Genomic DNA, 23,518 nt, shown 5'->3' on the forward strand with positions numbered 1-23,518 from the left:
TGTCACTCCTGGCACTCAATGGGGCGAGGGAACTGGAGGAAGTGTTGAATACAGTAGGCGGTAACCTCTGAGGCTCAGTTAGCAGAGACTGGTATCAAAAGTAGGTCTACGATAGCAGCAGCAGCAGCAACAAGAGTAACATGGCATTCAAGAGGAAAAAAAAGGTAAGAGTCTTAATCGTTGCTTAGTGTAAAACGGCACATTTCAATTTTGAATCATTTATTTTACAAAATCAGTAATTCAGGTCAAAGATACAAGCAGGGTGATAATTGAACAATGAATAACCAAAGCTGTCGTGCTGAGATTCCTTCACTGGTCCTTAAACGTTGATCAGGGAGAATAACTAGAAAACAGAACAAAGAAAATTTACAGCATCATTCAAGTTTGTTTTGAATGTTTAGACCGGAGATGCACCGAAAGCATTTTAAATTCTGTTTAATACTTCCTTATTCTCAGGAAACACACAAAACCCAAGAACATTAAAACTTGAGGAGCTGCTACGCACTTTTTATCGCTTCGTTTCTTTTTCAGCTGTTATGTAAAAAGAAGCACATACCTGTCATTGGACCAGTCTGTATGTGATGTACCGCCCAGCTGTTTCACTGGGTCTGATGATCTTCACTACCTGGAACAGCAGATACAAAATGGCAGCTTTTTTTTTTTTTATATACTGCCACAGCGCTGTCTATCAGTGCGATGGGAAAAAAAAAAAGTGATAAAAATAGTGCTGTCTCATCCTTAATGAATGAATGAATCCCTCTCATGCTTTTAAAAGAAGACACATTGTTTTTGTGTTTGCATAAAGGGACCATTCAAATAATTTAAATACCCCCAAATGTCAAACCGGTTTCAGGTTGATCACGAGTCTCACAGGTTTCAGAACAAACCCCGCACATAGTTTCAAAACATTTCTTGCAAAAAGTTAAACCTCTTTAGTCACATTTTCTTGAATTCTGTCAGTTATGATAGTTTCTAAGATTTCTTACCTGTCCTCTTTTTAAGCCAAAGTAACGAGCCACAGGGTCCCCGGCCTGGATCCTTGGCAGCTGGCTTTCTTTTAATTTACTGAGGTAATATTGTTAAGGGCAACGAGTGTACAAACCTCAACGCTTCTAAACTAATTTACTGTCATGCAGCGCAAAGTGCAAGGATACTATCTTGCCAGAAGTTCAGTCACTTCCTCTTTTGTCATGACGATGTGCTCTGGTACAAGCTGAAAGACAGGCGAGAAATGCAAATACAGAAATGTACAATACGCTGCAGGCTTACTTGAAAATAAAGATTTTAATATAGAGGACAGTATGATGCTTACCTCGTGCTCTGTGATGTTAATCAGCAGCTCCTGCTGTAGAAACTGCTCCAGTATATATTTGGGTGCCATGTCGACTAGAGACTGTGAGGGATTTGTATATTTACAATCACTGCCGCATCCATTTCGAGAGAAAAACCTTTCCCTTTTTATCACGTTTGCTTTAAACTGATGTTTACCTGTTTTGCTGAGGGTGTCATGCCCATCTGAACAACAATGATTGCCCGTGTGATGTTCTCCTCCTGCATCCTCTGACAGTACATCTTAATTGTCTTGATACCAACTTTGGGCTCCTCTGAAAAGAAATTGAAAAAAAAAAGGGTGAGATTTTATGAAATTATATACCTACAAGTAACATACAAAGATAAACAAACATGCTCATAAACACACGTTTTTACAAATGTAAATTAGTGCAGGTGTCATTAAACAGCTTTACTGCTAATCCCTTCAAAGTCTTCTCCTTATGAAGCGCTGCACGATTCCCAGCACTCCTGTTATTTCCACCTTGAAGACTTGGTCTGATCAGTTGTTGGAGTGTGTTACAATTTCACCATTAGGTGAGGAATAAATGTGTCAAACTGACTCAAATGTCATGTGGAGAGTCATTCCTAAATTTGGTTTAGAAATTAGAGACTATGATAGAACCTGCACAGAGCACAATCATTGCTCCTCACCTGACTTACTTCTCAGATTTGGCTCTCTGTGACTTTGGTCTCTTCCCCAAGTGAAAAATTCAGGTGAGGCATTGATGCTTTTGAGGAGGAGCTCTCCAAGACTTTAAATCACTTGGAGTTCTTTTAAAGTGCTGAACTTGTGCTGAAGTACTCACTGGAACTCTTAATATATTCAGTGCAAGTGAAGAAAGTAAACTAAATACATATATATGTATATATATATATATACATATATACACACATACATATATACATACGTATGATTAAATAAATAAAACCATTGGAGCAACAATAAAAACTTCACGACTGGCTAAATGGACAATCTGGTGCATTCTTAAAGTAAGGAATAAACTGGCCAACTCAGCAACGCCTTAGAGAATAAAAGCGACAATTAAAGTGATATGACTTCACACTAATTTCCATGGAAACGAGTGAATGTAAATAGAGAGAATTTACAACAATCTGTAAACCACTGGTTACACTTAACAGAAGGCTATAATTCCTAAACACAGGTGAGAAATACTTTTGTAAAACCTTGAATTAAATCTGAAATTCTGCACTTCGATCACACCCTGAGTGACTTTTGAAACCATCAAAGTGTTGTAGAGAAGCAAAACTACAAAAACTATATTATTCTCCAAGTACACATGGCCCTAATTGTTAGTCTGGCAAACAAAACAAAATAAATAAAGCCCCCACCCCCCCAAAAATGATCAAAAAATATCTTTATTGCAGTGGTGGGCTATTGGTAGTTGCTTGTTATTGGTGGGTTTCTTTTGTGGGAATGAGGAAAACCTCTTTAGGCAGCACAGATTTTACAGTTTTCAAGGACAAAAAAACAAACAAGGTGTGGTTTTGGCTTTTTTAAGGACTGGACTCATTACAAACTATAATATTAGGAATACGCCTACCAGGAAAGAAAACGAACATCTGGTCTGTGGGATCATCATTGTGTGCCACCAGGACGGTGAGATCTGTACGTCGGGGACGCCCCTCACTGGGCTTGTCTCCAAACTGACTCTTGAACTCTTCCAGTGTCTGGTCCAACTCATCCTGTGTCACCAGATATCCTCTATCATGGCAGAGCTGTGAGTGTAAAGGAAAATATTAAAAAGGCAAATTAAAAACAAACAAACAAAAAATCTAAACTAGTTTTGAGCAGACTGTGGGTTTTTCTCATGACATGAAGTGAAGCAGGCCCTCAGGGCAGCCAATGCTAGGAAAGCTGCTGGCCCGGATGAGATCCCAGTGAGGATATACCACCATCAAAACCAGCCTGAAGACCACCGCCTTCGACCCAGATCAGTATGCATACAGAGACAACAGATCTAGGGAAGATGCCAGATCTTCATGATCATAAAATCTGCTGACGACACAACTGTTTTAGGACTCATCTTAAATGGGAACGGGGTTGTCTATAGAGATGAAGTGCAGAGCCTCTCCACGAACATTAAAAAAACAAAAACAAAGGAAATCATCACTGGTTTCAGGCAACAGAGAAGGGCGCTCAGACCACTGGAACTAGGGGGCGAGGAGGTAAAGAGAGTGTCTTGCTTTAAACTTCTGGGAATACCATCAATGAGGACTCTGAATGGACAACAAACTGCTGCTATTATAAAAAATAGGCACAACAGAGACTATTTCCTCAGAATAAGGCCCACCTGTCTGTAAATCCGTTAGTCTTTCTACCGCTGCAGCATTTTAGATCAAGTGAATGCTTTTCAGGGAGTTTATAGGACATCCTGACAACGAATAGCAATAGGCCAGCATTAACTAGTTTTTCAGCATCACTGTGAGACAGGATGTTTCTGATTTTAGCGATATTGCACACATGGACGAAAGCAGTCCTTTGTGTTTGTTTAATATACACATTTAAGGACATATTCTGGACCAAAAAAGACTAAGATTCCTCACAGTGTCACTGGAGGCCAAGGCAATGCCATCCAGAGTAAGAATCTGATTAGATACTGCATTTCTGAGACTTTTAGGGCAGAGTACAGTAACCTCACTTTTATCTGAATTTAGAAGCAAAAAATTAGAGATCATCCAGGATCAAATCCTGCAGTTTAATTCATTTGTGTGTGTTATCTGGCTTCATAGTTGGGTGTCATCTGCACAGCGGTAAAAATGTATGCTATGACAATCAGGGATACAGTGGGCTTTATCGAGCATATAGCACAATAAAAAACAAATTGCCAAATAATGCAAATCATGCCAAGAAGGCAAATATGTGTTCCTTTTTTAACTCATAAAGAAATAAATTAAAGATTACGAACTGTGTGATGAAACTATCACAACCCACGCCCACAATGTTCTCCTCATGTGATAGATGAGGAGAACAGGCTTCCAAAAACAACGCTATGATGATGTAGTTCAGAAACCCATCATGTTGCACTGAGACTGCTTTAAAATGACGGCTAACGTATGAGGAACAGATCCGCTTAGTATCTCAGGTGGGAGGGAATGAAATACAAAGAGAGGATGTACAAACTGAACTCGGAAAAGGGTTTATAATCCAAACCTCGATCTTTTCCAAATCGTTTCCAAAATTACATAAACTGTGACTGAAAACTGAAAATACAAAGGGGAAAATACTAAATACGCCTCTGACGCTCATTAGTACTGTCATTAAACTGTAATAATACCAGAACCGCGAATTATGAGCTCCACAGCAGCATCATTTTACTGTGCTTGGTCGGAATCGATGATGCTCTGCTCTCCTTAGCTATTCTAATGTGTTAAGTAAATCAGTAAACAAGGCTACCTTCCTGAAGTGAGCCGCTGATTTCGACTCTTAAGTTAAAGAAAGCTAAATGCTAAGCTAATAACAAACAAACACACAAATGTAACCTACCTGCATGATTGTTTTGCGGATTTTCCAAAGCCTGTATGTTTCCTCCTCGTCATCCATCTCGTCTCAAACCGTGTGTATACTCTAGATTTAATTTAAATTTATTATTTTTCAATGAATGTCCCACTCTTAGGCACAGACATACACGACGCACGCTTTCGTCTTCCGATACAGGCTAGTGACGTAGGCTGGGCGCCTTGGGATGACGCACAGCAATCGAGGGTTTGTTTGTTTTGGGGTTGTTTTTTTTTTGTTTGTTTGTTTTTTGTTACAAAACTTTTACACATAACTCTTCTCCCACAGTTTGCCGAAAGGAAGGTCTTTCACATAGAAAAGGGATTTATACTTTTTGAACTTGAAGCCTTTGATAATAGACGATAACGGAACACACGGACTTTTGATGAAAAACAGAAACAACCTCCTCAGTTAATAATAATAATAATAATAATAATAATAATAATAATAATAAAAGTAGTGTCCCTTCTCCCTCCTCTGGGGCCCGTTCTTCGTACCTCGCTAAGTAGGTTAGCCGGATTAGATTGTTGACGATTTCGCGTGATCCTGGATCAGTCGGTTCCCCGAAGCTCATCCGGGACTTGCTGTCATAGCAACAGAGCCGTAAGCGTAAACCTGCTCGGGAGCAGGTTTACTTTATGTAAACAGGATTAGATCGCGGCCACGCAGGTATGTCCGCTTCATTTATACGAAAGCAACAGCGATATTTTTCCACTGTTTCACCATAAATAAATATTATCAATGTAACTAAAGATAATGCAGCACTTGATCCTTTTATTGATGTCACACAGATACATACAGGTCATTTCCTAAAAAAGGGAAATGTACTATTAACATTCTATTACATGTATGTGATTATTACAGATGTAATTCATATTTCAGAGTAGTAATTGTAAATTACTTCGTGTAATCAAGATGAGAGACCACGGCTATAAAAGCGAAGGTGGATTTGGGAAGCCTGTCGCAGCCATGTCCTGTCCGTATACGCGACCAACCCATTGCGGAAGGTGCAAGATTGATAAGGAGAGTCCTCAGAATTCAGCGTATATTGCGGGACAGACAGGATCCTTTAGCTCAGCGCGACAGTGTGCTCATAGAGAGATATCGATTTTCCCGTGAGGGTATTATTTACTTAACCAACTTGTTGACGAGGGGGTGCAGGACCACCACCTGTCTTTTTTTCCTCTGCCCTTTTCTTGGTTGCTGTTATGAACAAACTAACAGAGTATTACAGGCCAGTATTACCTTGCCAAGAGACGCAAAGCAATCTAAGAGATAAATATTACCATTCTGTAGAATACTCCTGTATTCCACTTTTACTTGTTCCCATGTTCTTGTGGGTCCTGTTGTGGCTCTAATGTGAAAGGGGATATAATATAACATATTATAATATAATATAATGCCATATGATATTGGACAATATAGTGTCATATGATAGATCTACCCTACCGCCTACTGGTGTTGGCCAGAGGGGCCGATGGCGCGATATGGCAGCCTGGCTACAACCATAGCTGCCTCCACCAGTGTGTGAATGTGGGAGTGAATGAATAGTGGTATCGTAAAGCGCTTTGGGTGCCTTGGAAAGCGCTATATAAACCCAATCCATTATTATTATTATTATTATTATTATTAAATTACCTACGAGTTTGATTTGTCAGCAACTTTCTGCCAGCCCTCTCTCCTTGCTTTTGCAGCCTTTGCAGTGTTCTCTTGCGTTTTAATTAAACTCTGAAACTCCTGAAATCCCTCACTCATGAGTTCTTGCTCTGCTGCCGGAAAATACCGAGCACGCCCCTTGGACATTTTCGCCGACCAATCAGCGGGTTGCCGATCAATGTTTCTACTATCGATGCGTAGCCCCTTTTACGACACCCAGTGATGTCACATTCCTGCGTCCAGCTGTAGTAATCGTCAACAGCAGGTGTGTTCGGGGAACCGGATTAGCGAGCTCACGGTTAGCGCGATGATTTGATCTTGGATGTGTCATTTGATCTTGGATGTAGTAAGCGACGTACGAAGAACGGGCCCCTGGTCTCTGAGGCCACCGCCCTCCGCTGTTTCACAACACGCCGCAGGGCGGAGTCTGCAGCTGAGGTTCACGGTGGTAAATTTGTCCTCTTTTTAAAACAAAATGAGGCCATTTTATGTTATTTTAGCAACTGGGGCTGTAGCGAGCTCTGTGGCACTACTGGCGACGGTGTTGTACTTTGTATTAACCACAACGGTAACGTAAACCTCAACCATTTAATCTGCATGCTTTTGAGTGACGTCTGTGATTTCCACTGTGTGTAACACAATTTCATGTAACACGCTTTTTTTTTTTTTACTGCTGTAATAATATCGTTAATCCATTTTTCACGTAAACAACGATGGCTGTTACCCAAGATGCTCTGCGTGTTTGTGGTGGGCTTTGATTAACACACGTGACACGGACGGACGCCCACAAAGTTCGCAAATCCTTCCCTCCCTCTGCTTTTTCCCGCACAGTTAAAGACATACCTTTCCACTGAATTTAGAGGGTGGAAAAAAAAATACATTATAAGTGCTGTTTTTGACACCGGATGTTTGTGCTCCCACTCTGGCTGCTGGTGTCAGCTGATAGGCTTATCATCAGGACAGACAGAGAGGCACTTCTGTATCGACACAACACCCGGCCATGTTTTTTATTGTAGCTGATGTTTTATGATTAAAGAATAAAAGTTTGCTTTCAGCATCAGTTTATATTAGTGGTGGAGAAAAAGTGGAGAAAGAACAGAGTTCATTTTCTTTTTATTATTATTATTACATTTTATTTGACTGCTATTATTTTCAGTGTAATTATGAGTTAGCTTCCACATTGGATTTGCTACTTTCAATTTAGTTTTCAAGAGTTTTGGTGTTTTACTCTTTATCAGGGCAACATTTAGAAAAGCTAAAAGAGGAATTACAATTCAAGGCTCAACACTTAATGAAACTTGTTTACTGAGGTCATGCAGACCTCCTGAGTTGTAATAAAGAAATATGCACCCAAGCCTCATCAGTCCAAACTGACAAAACTAAAACTTTATGACTACACACTATTTCTTAAATGAAACACTGTAGTTTAAATTTGATTAAGATCTGAATTTCCTGCACACTTGCCTGGACAAAATAATATTTACTACTGAAAATCACAGCAAAATGTTGCCTCATCTCTTATTTTGTGGCGCAATGTTCTGCTTAGCTCTTCCACTCCAGCTCTCAAAACATAATCACCAGTTTTGTAACAATTCTGCTCTTGTTGTCTGAGATTATGATTATTTGGTAGAATGTTTTTTTTCCCAGCATAAAGTTTCAAGTTTGCTTATAAACTTTGTGGTGGGAAAAAGCAGGCTCTCATGTAATGACATAGTTAGCATTGTTGAATGGGTGCATTTAAACCATAATCTTGTCTAAGCCTAATGCAAATGTGAAAATATCAGAACAAAGAAAAGAAGTTTTTTTGCCAAACTCATTTCTTTTGAATGTTTTTGTCAAAGGTTTCTATGCTTAGCTCGCATAGCCGTTTTGTAATGGCTCATGGACCATTGGACCCTTACAAAACAGGCAAGATAACTGTTTTCAACCCTTTTATTTCAAAATAGACACATTAGTTCTTTAATTGCTTTGGATTAACAGCACTGGCAATTATATTAAAAAAATATTGAGAGATTATTGATGCACAAAATAATTCTCCATAAAACTTGGTTTCTAATTTCACACTAGAATATAAAGAGATTGTGTAACAGTGACTCAAAGCAACCTGTGCTACACACGTAAACAGGCAAAACTCAGCAACTGTTATTCAATCGGGATAATCACTGTTACTGTTATTTTTTTTTGTTGTAAAATGTATATTTTTGGTACTCTTTGCATACTGAGATAAAAAGCAGCAGTGATTGAAGCAGCTGGCTCTGATTCGTCTTCACATCTTCCATTCAAAATGTGAAAAAATGTAATAATCTTAAAGCTGATTGATGTGAATTCAAAATTTTAAAAAGTGTTTTTTCTCACTACAATAGAAAGAGAGAAATCCAGCCTTTTTAGGGTAATGTAGAAGTTTATATCTGCTGCAAATCACCAGTTTTTCACTCGGATACTAAACACAATGCATAATGAGCTTTGGTTTTTCTTCTGACTGTTGCTCTTTGCTCTACACGGACTAAATTGTGAACTGTGGACTGCAGCACACATGCTTTTGTGATCAGGCTTTACTGAATCAGCAGCACAGAGGGAGGTACTGGACAATCACAGCCTATCAGTTTAGTTAATGATCACCTGGTTTTGCTTTACAAAAGCACTGTAGAACGTGAGTTTTCTCAGTACAGGGACAGAAGTTCAGCGGTGATACTTTTAGAGACCGAGGAGCTAAGTAGGGCAGCCATGCGCCTGATAGGGTGCACAGTCCTCCTCTCTGTCCTGCTGTCAGCTATGGTAAGAAACAACGGGATTAGGACTGAAACATTACTTTTGCGTTTGAGGGCTAACCTTTGCTTTTGCTCTCCTTAGATTTATGTTTATTTTCATTACATTTTCTTTTTAAAATTAATTCTTCGCATCTGATAGGCTGTGGAGTTTTGGAAATAACACGGTGTTCTAACTACTTATTGTTTTTTTCCCCAGTCTACCCCATTAGAGGAATGGCAGAGGGCAACATCCATTTATAACTTTTCAGCAACGGATATTGATGGCAACGTGGTTTCCCTTGAAAAATACAGGTAAATTTCTCTGTCATTTTGTTAAAACCTCCTATTACAATTATAAACCTCTTATCACTAAACAAATGTGTGTGCACGTGTGTGTGTGTGTGTGTATTCAGGGGGAATGTTGTCATCATCACCAACGTAGCCTCTAAATGAGGTAAAACCCCAGTAAACTACTCTCAGTTTACTCAGTTGCACGCCAAGTACGCTGAGAGAGGTTTAAGCATCCTTGCCTTCCCTTCCAACCAGTTTGGGAACCAGGTATGTAAAACATTAGTTGTTTTTTTTATTGCAACATTTAATGAGATTTGTTTGTGTAAGTTATCAGTTATCCAGGTCATGGATAACTGGAGATCTGTAAAGACGTTTCACCTCTCACCCAAGAGGTTACTTCAGGTCTAAAAACAAATGGTGGAAAGTCTTGTTGTATTGTTAACAGATAGACAATAACTTTTTTAATGTTTTACAGAAAAAAACTGTATAAGTGAAATTTTAGCCAGTGTGAAACCTTTATAATTTTTGCATAAGATCTCCTGAAATGTTTTTTTAATATCTAAAACATTCATAATTTCATTAAGTGTGTAATCATGTGCATAAATTGTAGTTGCATAAACACCACAATGGATAATTTGGCATTTTTCTCACTACTAGTCCGAAAGATGGCTTGTTTTTGAAAGAAACTAGGCCACGTTTTAAGATTATGTCAAATTCAAGAAGCTGCTGTTTTAAGTCGACTATTTTGTTGCCATTATATATAATTTGTCATATGCAGGCCACTGAGAGCAGTTAGAGACTTTAATACTTTTAATACTATTTACTTTTAGGAGCCGGGCAATGAAACTCAAATCAGGCAGTTTGCAGACACGTTCCAGGCTCGGTTTGATATGTTCAGCAAGATCGAGGTGAATGGGCAAAACGCTCATCCTCTGTGGAAGTGGCTGAAGGAGCAGCCTAACGGGAAGGGCTTGTTTGGAAAGTAAGTTGTGAATGAATGAATCTGGGTCACAGTTATATGCTCAAAAAGTATCTTAAAAGCTTGTTTGGATCAGACATAATGCGTACAGTCATCTGTTTAAAATGTGTACAACTGAATTTGAACAATAATCAGTCATATCATTTAAATTACCGGTAGTTATTGATTAACAGCATTTTTTATTCCAATGCTGACTGAATGAGAGTGATTAGTGGTTTTCTAACACATTTTAATGTTTATTTCTGCAGTAGCATCAAGTGGAATTTCACTAAGGTACGTTTTATTACGGTTTATTTTTAAAACATTTTTATGTCAACAGGGCTAAAATATTATAAAATATAAAATACTGAATATTTGAAAAACAGTATAAAGGATAATTTTAGAGAGTATGGAACAATTAATGGAACAAGCTTTTATATGCAAAAAAAATGTGTTATAATTATTCATTTATTTTCTTTTGTGTTTAGTTTTTGATCAATAGAGAGGGTCAGGTGGTGAAGAGATATGGACCCTTGGATGATCCAAGTGTACGTACAAAATCTTTGGTTATTCTGTCAGATGTTCATTGCTCATGTGTCTGTGTGATTACTGCTCACCCCGTGATGAGCTCTGCTGTGCTTTCAGTAACAACAAGAGATGTTTGTAGTACGTGTAACTTTATCACCCCTGTGTATAGACATGCAACTGAAGTCCATGCAACTCTCGCTTTCCTTCCAGGTGGTGGAAAAGGATCTTCCCAAATACCTTTAAACCTCTAAGAGATGCCTGAAACCGTGCTTACTTACATCCACTTGATTTTGTGTTTCCAGTAGTCTTTTTTTCTCACATTTCTCTGCCTCTCCAAGCACCGGTGGATATAGTTTCAGTCCATCCCAGACCAGTGACGGTCTGTTCATCAACCTGCATCGCAGGCAGGGCAGACCTGATGTAAATGGCGTGCAAACCTGCTGGGAAGGCGACCGAGCTTATATTCATAGAGTTCTATGGAGAGAACGACGGGGAACCCATTAATAGAGCATCATTCAGCACCTTAATGTTGGGCATTGTTTTCATCATAAAATATACTAAGATTTGTTCCTGTTATATTTTTGTGTGTAACTTTTATTGTCTGTGATTAAAACAAAAGTGTTGGGGTTTTTATGGGGTTTTGAGGTGTTGGTACTGAGGAACAGATACATCTTGATCATTCATGTGCACAAGGATCTTTTCTTTTGTGTAACAGGAGCAATTAAAAAGGATTTCAGCTGAAAATGTATTCATTTCTGAGTCAGAAAGTCTTTAAGAAGTGAGCACTAGAGCTTGAAATTGTTCAACACAGTATTGTTCAGAAAGTGTGGACAGAGCAGTTTACCCTATAGGCTGTCCTAAAAATAACAATGATGACATATAGAACAAATAAAGAACTCGGAAAAAATTGAATCTTGGAAGTAGCCTGGATCATTAATTCCTTATATCGATGTTGGCGCTATTTGTAGGGGAGCAGGGGAAACAGGAACATTATTACACCACACAAAAAATATCATTACTATTTTTCTTTCTCTGTGTTTTTCTGATATTTTTAAAAATTATTTCTATATAACCTGATAATATCATTGTGATCTAATTCTGTGTAATAATAAGTGAAAATCTTACATCTTGACACAGTAAGTTCATCCTTGCAAAAACCTAAAAAATGTCACCCAGATTTTATTTAAAAGACTGTTAACTTATTTATTTCTAAGCTTCTCTGAGACTCTTTATTATTAAGTATCGTCTTCTACTCACTGCAGCAGATAATCTGCTTCTCACCCTATTCCTAGCACCTTCCTCCTTCACTTCATCCAATGATTTTTTTCTGTGGTCTTCCTCTTTTCCTCTTTCATAGCAGCTTCATATTAAACATGCTTCATCCAACATATCCATTATCCGTCTTTTGCACATGCCCAAACCATCTCAGCCTTTCCTCTACAACTTTGTCTCTTACAGCTCAACCTGATATATCCTTCTGATGTGTTCATTATTAATCTTATAAATTCATACATTATAAATTTATTACTTCTACTCCTTGCAAAGGTACCCATTTGTCACTCCTACCACTCCTAGATCCACAAAGACACATTACCTTGTGACCTTCTCTCCATCAACACTCTCAAAGCAAATCTCACATCTGTATTGCTTTCACAAATCTTCATGGTATGGCTCATTATCTTTATCCCTGTGTAATTACTAAAACTGTACAAATCAACCCTGTTCTTGAAAATCTGCACCAGTACATTTGTTCTCCATTTCTCAGGCATTATCTGACTCTCTAAGATTTAAAACTCCTGGATGTTTCCATACGTCCACAAAGTATGTCATCTGGATAAGTAAATTAAATAAGTTAAACGTATAACAGAAACATACTGAGCCCCATCAAAAAAAAAAAAAAAACAAGAGCCCTGAAATGTTATGCAACTGCTCAGTCAAATCTCCTTCTTGCAGTTCACTCAGAGTCCTGCAGAGGGAGTCACAGGGCCCATCAGTACAAAACCAGGCGGCAGCGGCTCAGCAGCAGCAGCAAGTGCAGTGCAGAGGAGCTGGAAGAAGCAGACTGTGAGCTGCTGTCGTGAGGAAACACTGCACAGATGAAGGGACCGTCGCGGATAGCTGTCGCATATTCCTCCGTTTGACTACTGTTACACATCAAACGACCCGATCCTCTTTCCCTCCACCGGGATCGCGCCGTCGCTGTGGGTCTTTCATTCGGAGGGGCTTGCCTGTTTTTTCCTCCGGGAGGCTGAATGGAAGCAGCAGCCGAGGGAGCGGTCGGGCTGTCGGAGGCCAGGGAAGGGAGCCCGCTGTCCGGGGCCGCAGCATCCGATGATGGGGACACGGTTGTGGGAGTTAGCTACGGGATGGACGCCGCAGACATGGGTATTTTTCCACATATCTCATAAGCCATTCTCATCGTCCCTCCATCCATTTTCCCTCGCGGCTTTACTGCTGCTACCGTAACCAGAAAGTCCCGACTCATCTCTGCTAGCAAGGAATTAATAAGCTAGGCTAGTGGCTAACTAAGCTGAATGGATGGGGCTCAGGTGAAGTTAAGTGCTGTACATACTGCATGCGTTACTGCAAACTGTGTAGGGTACATTTATACAAGTGCAACTATGAGCAGCCAGCACACGGACAAATACAAGTGTTGCATGGCTGATGATAAAGTTGTTAATATTTTTGGTTCATAAAAGCAGACAGGTGTGAAGTCAAGGTTTCTCATTACTTCTTCATTTCATTTATTGATTTTTATTTATTGCTCTTTTAAAAAATATGAATGTATTCACATGGCCAGCTTTGAGCACCTAAACATTAATTTGCTTATTTGTCACCATCTTGGCACTTACTGGAACCAGTAATTTATTAAGGAGAAGGAAGGTTGAGCAAACTGGAGCCACTACAGTTGACTAACAGGCTAGACACCAGTTAAAGGGTATAAAAGCCTTGCAATAGTGCACCAGTGTCTGAGGAAGTCCCGATAATGCATGAATAGTATGAAGCAACTAAATGCAATCAGACCACCACTGATTTGGCCGTTTACACCCGTGGTGGTCCTGCAATGACACCTCAAAAAAAGGCCCATTGGTAGTAAGTTTATAGATATAATTAATATTTAATTATTATTAGATTTAAAATGTCCAGGGAACTATGTATATATCAGCTGATAGAATTTAAGCCTATGTGTATCAATAATAACACTTTTCTGGGGTCAGACATTTAAGCATAGAAATCTAAAGACACGTGACCTTCAAACCATCCAGAAATTTGCAAAATGTTGCATTCTGCAAATACAATATCCAGTTATATATGCTCTTATCAACAACCTTGTCTATGCTAAAATGTCAGCGCCCTGCCTTATATAGCACAGTATTATATTCAGAAAGAAATATATTATCTTTGTGATGTAAAGAACAATTTCCAGAGTCACCTCACTACAGCCAGGTTTCTCAGCCCCAGCTTTACTGTTGCACACTTGTGCCGTAGTGGTGTCATGGTGGAATTTTCCTGTGTGCACTCTAGCTGCAGTGAAAATCACACCAACAGCCCCCCTACAGTTGATCACTACAATACCCCCACAGCTGTGCGAAAAGGTTTGGTGGTGTAAGGACCCTTTTCAGAACGGGTGTATTAGAGCAGTTGCTACTTTCTTTACACCATTTGTGGTTGACTTTTAGGGGATTTGTTACACACGTATAAGTGAAAAGCAGGCGTTCTTAGATCTCTGTTTTGTCCAATATGTGTCCAACATATTGACATCCTAGAGTCACACCTTTATGAGTCATAATGGTGCCACTTATTATATAAATGAGGGTAAAGTGAACAAATATTAACTAGTTTGCAGTGAAGGAAGTGGCAGACAGTGGGGAGAGCTAAACAGAGTTAACAAACTCGCAAAAGTGAATAATAAAGGGACCACACAACATAGTTCGTCCTTTTTAATAGTGTTCATTCAAGCTGATGTTTTCTCTGCATGTTCAGGATTCATCATTTCCATTATAAAATCTTCTTTGCGACCATGTGAAGCTGCTTTTAGCTGTGTGTTCAGCCCTTGTGTCTAACAGCCACCAGTCATGTTGCATTCACTGGTCTTGCACACTGTACATCACAGTTCTGGGGGGGTTTTCTTCTCACTGATGAGAAAGGTTCTGACTTTGACAAGAGTTCAGCACCTCCACAGAGAATAGGCTTGTGAATCAAAGAGACTGTCTGCTGAGGGTTAGTAGTCGAGCTTAAATTTATCAGAGGAGGAAAATGGAATCCAGGTGCCCCCGACTGCAGATGGTGTGTGTTTCATTTACTCTGTTCTGCTCAGTTACTGGCTACTCGCATGCATTGGAAAGCATAAGGTTTACAAAGGCCTTGTGTGCATTAATAGTGTTTAGGAGATATTTAACAGAGCTCTGCCCTGCTGAATATTTCATAGTTGACAATTTGGCATTCACCTGTCTATGCTTTCTTGCGAGGAACTTCTTGACCTTTAAATAACCAGGAAAACGATATTATTGCTGACATACTGTAGGGCGTATAGACTTGATCTCACTCCTTTTCGTTCCCCGTGTTGCTGCTTTTGTTTGCTTGCATAGGAATATCACCATCCGTGAGTAAGAGAGCGCAGGCGGGGTGGAGTGGATGGAGACGAGTGTCACGGATGATTTCTGACAGAAAAACAGCAAGAGTGAAAGGGAGCGAGATCTGTTGTGATGTATGGTTTGGAGACGGTGGCGCTGAGAAAAAGACAGGAGGCCGAGCTAGAAGTGGCAGAGATGAAGACCAGAATGGACAGGATTAGAAATGAGTATGTCAGAGAGGCAGCTTGAGCTTGGCCATGGTGAAGAAGGACATGCAAAGGGATGGTGTAAAAGAGAAGGATGCTGGAGAAAGGTAGGACAGAAACACAGGAAAAGTGATTTTTCTGCTTTGAGCATGAATTAAATAAAAGGAAATCCCACATTTCCCAGAACACCTAAATTCTGTGCAGTGGTTCAGTAAGCACACCTAATCTGTCATTTGATAAATGGTTCTAAAATTATTAAGTGCAGCAGCAAAGCAAACAAATAGACCACTACTGCACGCTCACTCAGTGTTATTGGTCATCCCTCAGAGTCGTGGAGCCTCGCGTGTAAAAATGCGATTATTTCCCCCTCAGTTCTCTTGTTTTTATAGCATCGTGTATAATGTTAATCCATTTCTTGCTGTCTTGCAACCTAAGATTTAATGTGTGCACTGATACAAAGCGTCGCTGGCCAAAGCCCCGCAACAGGGAAGGGTAGGTGCTGATCGTACTTTGACTTCCTTGCAACATCTGACAAGTGAGTGGGTCTAAAAGCAAAAGTCCATTAAAGACGAGTCATGTGCAATAACAATTTCATATGACCCTCACAGCAGGGTGTTAGGTTTTTTTAGTGGATATTCACAGCAGAAACGATTCAGTTCGCATAAATAATGATTAATTGAAATGTCAGCTGTAAAGGTTCAGCTTGATTCTGATTGGCTCTTTATGGTGTTGGATGCTGATCAACGTGAGCTCTCTCGGTTTACGTCAGATCCTGCAAATGCGTAATTGCGGGTTGCTCTGCAATGTGTGAATACAGCGTTGTGTGGGAGTCACAGCTGGCTGTTAAATAGCTGTCTGAGCATTTATTCCCATTTAAAGCATCACGTCTTCTGGCCGTTGTAATTTGTCCCCGTAGTCTACTTTCAGCACAATGGCAGCATTCGTCTCACTTATCTTCTCCTCGCACTCGGCTTCATCCTCAGAGACAGTCTCCTCTCCTTCCTCGCTTCTCCAGAGTGAGCCACAGCTCATCTACCTCCTCTGTGATTCCCTCACCTCAGCTCAGCCACTCATTTGCCACTATCCATCAGTCCTCGCCCTTGTCTGTTTTTCTCTGTTCGCTTCAGGCACGGCCTGTCAGAACTGCTGACGGTAGCACAAAGGGTGGGTTACCTCCTGTGGAATTTACCATCCATCTGCTTCCCCTCTTATTCCTATGGCAAGGTCTCTCTCTTTCCCCCTTCTTCTTTATCCTTCTGAAGCTATGCAGGAAAGGATCAGTTTGTATCCCTGTAGCTCATTCGAGGAGCCTGTGTAGGGTTTTTGACCCTCTGCCAGGTTTTTTGATGTCATTATTTTACGCAGATGATGACGCAGTGGCTTCACTCAGTGGGGAAATAAGGCGAAGACCTACTGTTTTCAATTAAGCGAGTTACTGAGCCCATAATGCAGGCTATTATTATTTCATAAGCAGCACCTGGAGCATGAATGCAGTGAGACAGGAACACTGTCAAACTAATGCAAACCACCCACATAGAATTAGTAGCATTTATTTTCAGCCAAAAAAACTAAACAGCATTGGATGGTGTCTTCTCAGGGTTATATTCCTCCAGATTGGCAGCATGACCTGTACAGTTTGTACTACAGCTCACCCAGTAAATGTCTACCTAAGTCCCTGATAAGCGTTTTGAAGAAGTGATTAGGATTATTAATCAGTACTATTTGATTTCTTTGAGGCTGTTATTCATCTGCTTTATTGTAGGGTCTTTACCCTACAGTGTACAGCACCTTGAGGTAACTGTTGTTGTGATTTGGCACTATATAAATAAAGTTGAATTGAATTTAATCTATATCCATTTAAGCATTCAATTTCCTTTTTTTCACCAAAAACTCTTAAATATCAGAGTAAACCTGTCTGAGAGTAGTACGAACTGACCAGTTTATTAACCAGTTTGTCAAAAAATAGAATTTGTCTGCAATCATTTTTAATAAATCTAAATATAATTTATTTTTAGGGCATATTTTTCTGCAATTGGATCTTCTTTTAGCAATTGATGAAAAGAAAGAAAGGGGAATATAGCAATGTTGACTTGTTAAGCCAGAAGCCACTTCCATCTGTATAATTAAAGCAAATGCAAATGTTAACAGTTGTAACTTCTTATAAGATAAGATAGCCTTCATTGGTCAAGGTCTGGCTGTGTGGCAGGCAGGATGAGGACCCAAGTGCAGGAGACAAAACTTGAGCAGCTTTATTGCTGAGAACTACAAACTAAAATACAAAACACTAAACTCTCGGCCTGTTAGAGCTTGAACCTGGTAGTAGAGAGCAATACATGGAGCACGAAGAAGAGGGGTGAGGATAATGAGAGGGCACACCTGGGAAACACTCCTGGGCATGCTCTAACTCAGCTCTAACCCAACCTTTTTGGCGCCACGGACTGGTTTATGCCCGACAATATTTTCACGGACCGGCCTTTAAGGTGTCGCGGATAAATACAACAAAATAAAACTAGTACCGGTACCGAAAAAAAAGAACATTTATTCATAACACACGTGAAAAGACCCAGGAAAACCGAGTTAACGATAAAAACGATAACAAAATAACGCTGAAAACCGATAAAAACCCTGAAAACCATACATTTCACACCTGAGCCTCAACTCTTGCAGCCCGGTGCCAAACGACTCACGGACCGGTACCGGTCCGAGGCCCGGGGATTGGGGACCGCTGCTCTAACTGACAAGACAGGGGAAGCAAAACTGATGCAAAGTACATGAGACAGGGACTATCAAAATAAAACAGAAAACACACTGAGATGGGAGTAGACAAGACAGAGCTCAGGAAGAAGGAGAGACAAAGACAGAGGAGGGATAAACAGAGACTGGGGAAACAAGATAAATAAACACAATACAGAGGACAAGAATGACTCTCACAGGAGACACAGGGATGAGGCAAAAACACAAAAGGAACCTTACAACAACAAACAAGAATCCATGAACCAGAAATAAAGAAACTCAGAGACACAAAAAAGAACTAAACTCAGGATTGTACTGTACAAACCTAAAATTCAAATCATCTCTTACAGCAAAGGAAACAATCATAAATCCATAACAAAACCCAAAACGCTGGGTGAAAAGCCTGCACCATGATAGCATTAGTCTCAGTGGGGAAATCCACATTGCGAACAGCAGCAGAGAAGACAGGACAGGAATATAAAAATTGAAGAAAATACATACACCACACAAAGTGGAAGAAATATTCTATTCTGAATTTTAAAAATTCTGCTAAATCTTTAAGTTATTCGCTATCTGAGTCTGCTGAAAGTGCCTGAGCCTGACAAAGTGGAAGACCAAGATGCTGCAGGGTTTATTCAAGTTTAATAGGGCCTGAGCCATGAGAAAATATATTCATTCATTAAACAGTGTGGGCCTAGTTGGCAAGTTCAGTCTGACCCTGGTATAAGCATTACTCCCAGCTCGTGTGATGGTGAATTTGCTTTGGGCCCCGAGAGAAGAGATAAAATAACCAAGGCTGCTTTTTCCAGTCTCTATCAGCCACAGCACAGATCGTTTCTTAGCACTCTTGAGTTACTTCTCCGATTAGTCAGATTAGTCTCTCTGGGCAAAAGACTTGCTATGCTTTTCTATCCTGGTTTCTGATGACTTCTTTACCTATTTTAATCATGTACATATTTATTAGGAAGATACTGATGTGGAAACAGCTCACTTGTCAGCATATGGTCACTGTCACTTAACTTTTCCTAGTTCATTTAAGGAGCATTGTGCAAGTAAATAAGAGAAAATGGGATTGTTTGATTAGCTGGGATTTTGCAACACATCTTGTGCAGAAACTGTTCTCTCTCAGAAAGTTTTGTTTAGATTTGTTCTGCTATGTTGAAAAAGGTGAAGCGAGTTTGTGGTGGAACAATGTAGGAACACAACAGGTTGTATATTGACTTGACCTCTCGGGACGACGGCCAGTATTTCCAGGCTTCAGTAGATTTCATGTTTATAGAGGCTCCATTGTTTAGTGGTTAACATGTAAAAGATGCCTGGTTTAAGATTCTGAGGAGACACAAATCCTTGGGTGGTTTGGTCTGGTGTAACAATCTGTGTGAAATTACTTGGAACATCCCTATTGTCCATAGTATTGCTTTAACTTTGGAATATTTAATTTAATTTTGTTTTGCTAATTAGGGCTGTGCGATATGACCAAAATCTCATATCCCGATATAAGAATTCTATCGTCCGATAACGATATAAATCACAAAAATGTAACATTTTCTGTAAATTCTGTGAATCTCGGGCAGCTCGTCTTGCGGGAAGTGTTTCCAGCTGCGCGTCATGTTGCTGGAGTCGAGTGTTTTAACCGATGCATGAAACTATACATTTTTAGACATAAGTTGTAAAGGCCGCCGTTTTCTTTGTGAGTATTTATTACACGGCGTGCTGCGGGGAAAAGCCTGTTCTAACGTTTGAGTCTAAGGTTTATTTTTTAGCACCTGGCGGCTCTTTTTAAATTCTCATCCGTAAATAATCTGCTCTTTCACGTGATTCAGTTTATTTTGAAAAGTCTCAACAGGATCTTGAACTTTATTGTGAAAGGTTTATGTGGAACATAAACAAACGGACACGCGATGCTGTTACAGTGGTTGTTGCTAATAAAAACAGGCGCTTGTCCGTCCGTAGTGTGGTTATATAAAATATAAGAGAAAGAGAGAACTTTAAGAAATTAATATAGCCACTACAGTGACCATCAAAACGATGAAAAAATATTGCCGTAAACAGTTTATTTTGCGACACCACGAAACAAAGGATAGCGTAAAATGAAACGATAGACGTTTTTATATCGTCATCCGATATATATCGTTATATCGAACAGCCCTAATGCTAATTTTCTATAGAGTTTACACTTTCTGTTTTTCATATTTATATTTTAAGCGAGCGTCAAATACTCAAATTCATCGACTGTGGTGACCCCTTTCCAATAACAGAGCAGACAAAAGAAGAAGCCTTTATTTTGTTTTGTTTTTTTGTTCTGCCGGAGGTTTCTTCCTGTTAAAGGGGAGTTTTTCCTTCCCACTGTCGCCAAAGTGCTTGTTCATAGGGGTTCATATGATTGTTGGGTTTTTCTCTGTATTTATTGTAGGGTCTACCTTACAATCTAAAGCACCTTGAGGCAACTGTTGTTGTGTTTTGGCATTGTATAAATAAAACTGAATTGAATTGAATTATGAGATTGTTGATCTGAGTATAGGTTTAGCCATAAATCAACAGGATTTCCATTAATCTGTTAAGTCTAATGGGCAGCCTGGCCTAAGATGACCCCTGTAAACTGTTTATCTGACATATCCTGTTAGACAACAGCTATTAGTTTTACACATATAAAGAGAACCCAAAAGCACTATGATGAAGTTTAAAAATTATGAAAGAACCAGGCAGATATTATAACTTAATATCTTTTTAGTTGGCTACTTACAAATCACAATAGGCTAAATAATTTCTTAATTATTAAATATAAACAGCATTAATCATGCTTTTTATGAGTATAGACTGTGAAATAACACCAGTTTGTCTCTGTCTCGTCACTTGCTGCGTATGCAGAGATGCACTTAGGCCAACACAGCTCCACTCTTTACTCTGTGCTGCACAGTTAGCATTAAAGATTAAGATACTTGATTTGCTGTTGTAGAGGTATACAATGAAATTTTGCTTGGTGAGTCTATCGACCAACAGCAAGGGATGAAAGCAGCTTTTTTTTTTTAAAAAAGACAAAAATTGTACAAACAAAACAACTATAGAAAAAGCATTAAAAAGAAAAATATACAGCACACAAACAACAAGTAAGGTGTAAAGTGACTTTCTGTTTATTTACCTCAGTGCAAAGATTATGCAATATTGTGTATTTGCACAGATATTAAATCAGACCCAGTAATTATTATTATTATTATTATTATTGCAAACTGCATTAATCAAATGCAGCCATAACAAAGCATTCTTCACTCCTGCAGATTTTCTCCACAGGTGTTTTTCTCTTTTTTCCATGTTTTGACGTTCTGTGGGTAACCCTGAGAAAAAGACTCATTATCTGTACTGTTTTGTGCTACATTGGTAGCTAAGGAATGTGTTGTCTACCACATTGTAAATTATAAACGCTGTAGCCTGTGAGTACTTTATAAGCATTCATCTGCATGTCCAATAGTGGCAAAAAAGGCTTTAAAACCACACGTGGTGCAGGGCTAAAAACATGACTTGGTGTTGATAAAATGGTAAATGATAGCACATGACAAGTGTATATATGACGCTGAAACACATACCAGTGCTGCTATGCCCCCTGCACTCTGTTTTTTCATGTAGGTGGCCATTTGTAGGGGTAGTGTGTGTGTGTGTGGTGCAAGATTGCCAGTAAGGATATCTTGCAATGCACCAGAGCATATAGATGAAAGACTGAAGTACATGGGAAATATGCAGAAATGGGATTATAGGCAAAATGTCTTTTTTTTTTTTTTTTTTTTTTTTTGCTGTCTTGTGAGAAATTTGCTCAACAGTTCCTTAATCGTAACATAATCTAATACAAATATGTGACTAGTAGCTGTGCAGGAAAAACAGCTTCCCCACATCTTTTTGTATTGTAAGACTCACGGTGTCACATTACTAAATACAGCAATAGTTTGATCTGAGGGCTGTTTTTCTTTTCGTCTCTGCACCTAACCAAGATGAGGCATAAAATAACAGGTCTCTGTAGATTATTTATTGCATGTGTGACAATACCGACTGAGACATTGTTGTGCAGCTCTGTTAGAGGAGATTACCTTCTACTGAGTCACCGCTGCCTGCAAAGATGCTGCTCTCAGCAACAACACAGCAGCACACAGTAGTCAGACTGATCACCTCCGTGTTTATTCCGACTATCTTTCCTCTCCTCTCCTCTCCTCTCCTCTCGAGTCCATAAAAGGACTTCTTTCTCTTGGCTGACAGCTTTCATTGCATTTTGAGGATCAGCAAGGATCACTAAGCTCAGTTCTGATCTGGCAGCTCAGTAATGAAAAACAGACTGAAATTACATAAGAGTTTGAGCACTTGAGTGTGTCATTTTGCCAGCAGGACTTAGCTGTTTTTAGCTTTGCCCAAGAACAGAGTTCTGCAACTCAACCCTGTCTGTTTTTGCAGGAAAGCGAGACCTCCCTGTGGGAGCGTAGGACATGGCCACTCTCGACGTGTAAATCCAATGATATTAAAACAGTTAAACCATTCTCACTTGAAGGCATACAGAAATGCATGGTAACTGATCCTCTCCACATTGAAATAGTAGTTATTAAAACTTCTCATTTGTGTTTGCATTGACTCCGTCTGCATATTGGCTTGTGCACTGTGAGCGGGTGTCACATTCCCACAGACACACAGGTAGGCGTCTGAATAGCTGACTGTCAGGAGCTGTTGTTTAATTGACTTTTCATGCTGTATGAAGTGTGTGTCCTTGGGATGTGTTTAAAACCTGCCTGCTATCACTAGACTTGGCCCAGCTTTAATAAAAGCAGCTCTCCCTGCATCCCCTCACCTCTGATTTCCATTTCAAAGTCCACTGAGCTTTCACGCTTCTCTGAGGAAAAATTACACTTTCATGCCCACCTGTTCCATTAGTCCAGTCTACAGTTTGAAATTAAGATGCAACTGGTGAAATTTAGAATGGAGTCATTAGCTGATATAACTGC

The 23,518-nt window shown here is 39.6% G+C and overlaps 3 protein-coding genes across 6 annotated transcripts in view; 2 read left to right on the forward strand and 1 right to left on the reverse strand.

Moving 5' to 3' along the window:
* Positions 1-179: 179 nt before the first annotated feature.
* polr2eb (RNA polymerase II, I and III subunit E, b) lies at positions 180-5,029 on the reverse strand. Its single transcript, XM_085447430.1, has 8 exons — positions 4,838-5,029; positions 2,895-3,069; positions 1,489-1,604; positions 1,313-1,393; positions 1,155-1,213; positions 987-1,065; positions 557-625; positions 180-343 (listed from the first exon to the last, which is right to left on the reverse strand). Exons 1-7 carry the CDS (start codon positions 4,892-4,894, stop codon positions 560-562), a joined length of 633 nt encoding a protein of 210 aa, XP_085303556.1. The 5' UTR covers positions 4,895-5,029; the 3' UTR covers positions 180-343; positions 557-559.
* Positions 5,030-6,913: 1,884 nt separating this feature from the next.
* gpx4a (glutathione peroxidase 4a) lies at positions 6,914-11,941 on the forward strand. Of its 2 annotated transcripts, none has more exons than XM_085448337.1 (7): positions 6,914-7,073; positions 9,470-9,564; positions 9,666-9,810; positions 10,374-10,525; positions 10,771-10,795; positions 10,990-11,049; positions 11,240-11,941. In XM_085448337.1, exons 1-7 carry the CDS (start codon positions 6,981-6,983, stop codon positions 11,270-11,272), a joined length of 603 nt encoding a protein of 200 aa, XP_085304463.1. In that variant the 5' UTR covers positions 6,914-6,980; the 3' UTR covers positions 11,273-11,941. The 2 variants fall into 2 exon arrangements, with proteins under 2 accessions (XP_085304463.1, XP_085304464.1); XM_085448338.1 differs by lacking the exon at positions 6,914-7,073 and adding an exon at positions 9,154-9,280.
* A 1,089-nt stretch (positions 11,942-13,030) lies between these two features.
* Positions 13,031-23,518, forward strand: part of pip5k1ca (phosphatidylinositol-4-phosphate 5-kinase, type I, gamma a) — a 53,218-nt gene continuing 42,730 nt past the window's right edge. For all 3 annotated transcript variants that reach the window (XM_085447526.1, XM_085447528.1, XM_085447527.1), the window contains exon 1: positions 13,031-13,414. In XM_085447526.1, coding sequence (XP_085303652.1) covers positions 13,282-13,414 — 133 coding nt within the window. In that variant the 5' untranslated portion in view covers positions 13,031-13,281. The remainder of the gene's footprint in view (positions 13,415-23,518) is intronic.

Source organism: Copadichromis virginalis, linkage group LG23, assembly GCF_057382275.1.
Source record: "Copadichromis virginalis isolate Kocher_CV1m ecotype Utaka linkage group LG23, C_Virginalis_male_GT1.1, whole genome shotgun sequence".
Lineage (NCBI taxonomy): Eukaryota > Metazoa > Chordata > Actinopteri > Cichliformes > Cichlidae > Copadichromis > Copadichromis virginalis.

Excerpts from the sequence above, each read along its gene's own strand:
- polr2eb (XM_085447430.1), bottom strand. The coding sequence starts at position 4,894 with ATGGATGACGAGGAGGAAACATACAGGCTTTGGAAAATCCGCAAAACA. Across the intron at positions 3,070-4,837 it reads TCCGCAAAACAATCATGCAG|CTCTGCCATGATAGAGGATA; the intron begins GTAGGTTACATT and ends TTACACTCACAG. Across the intron at positions 1,214-1,312 it reads TTAACATCACAGAGCACGAG|CTTGTACCAGAGCACATCGT; the intron begins GTAAGCATCATA and ends CCTGTCTTTCAG.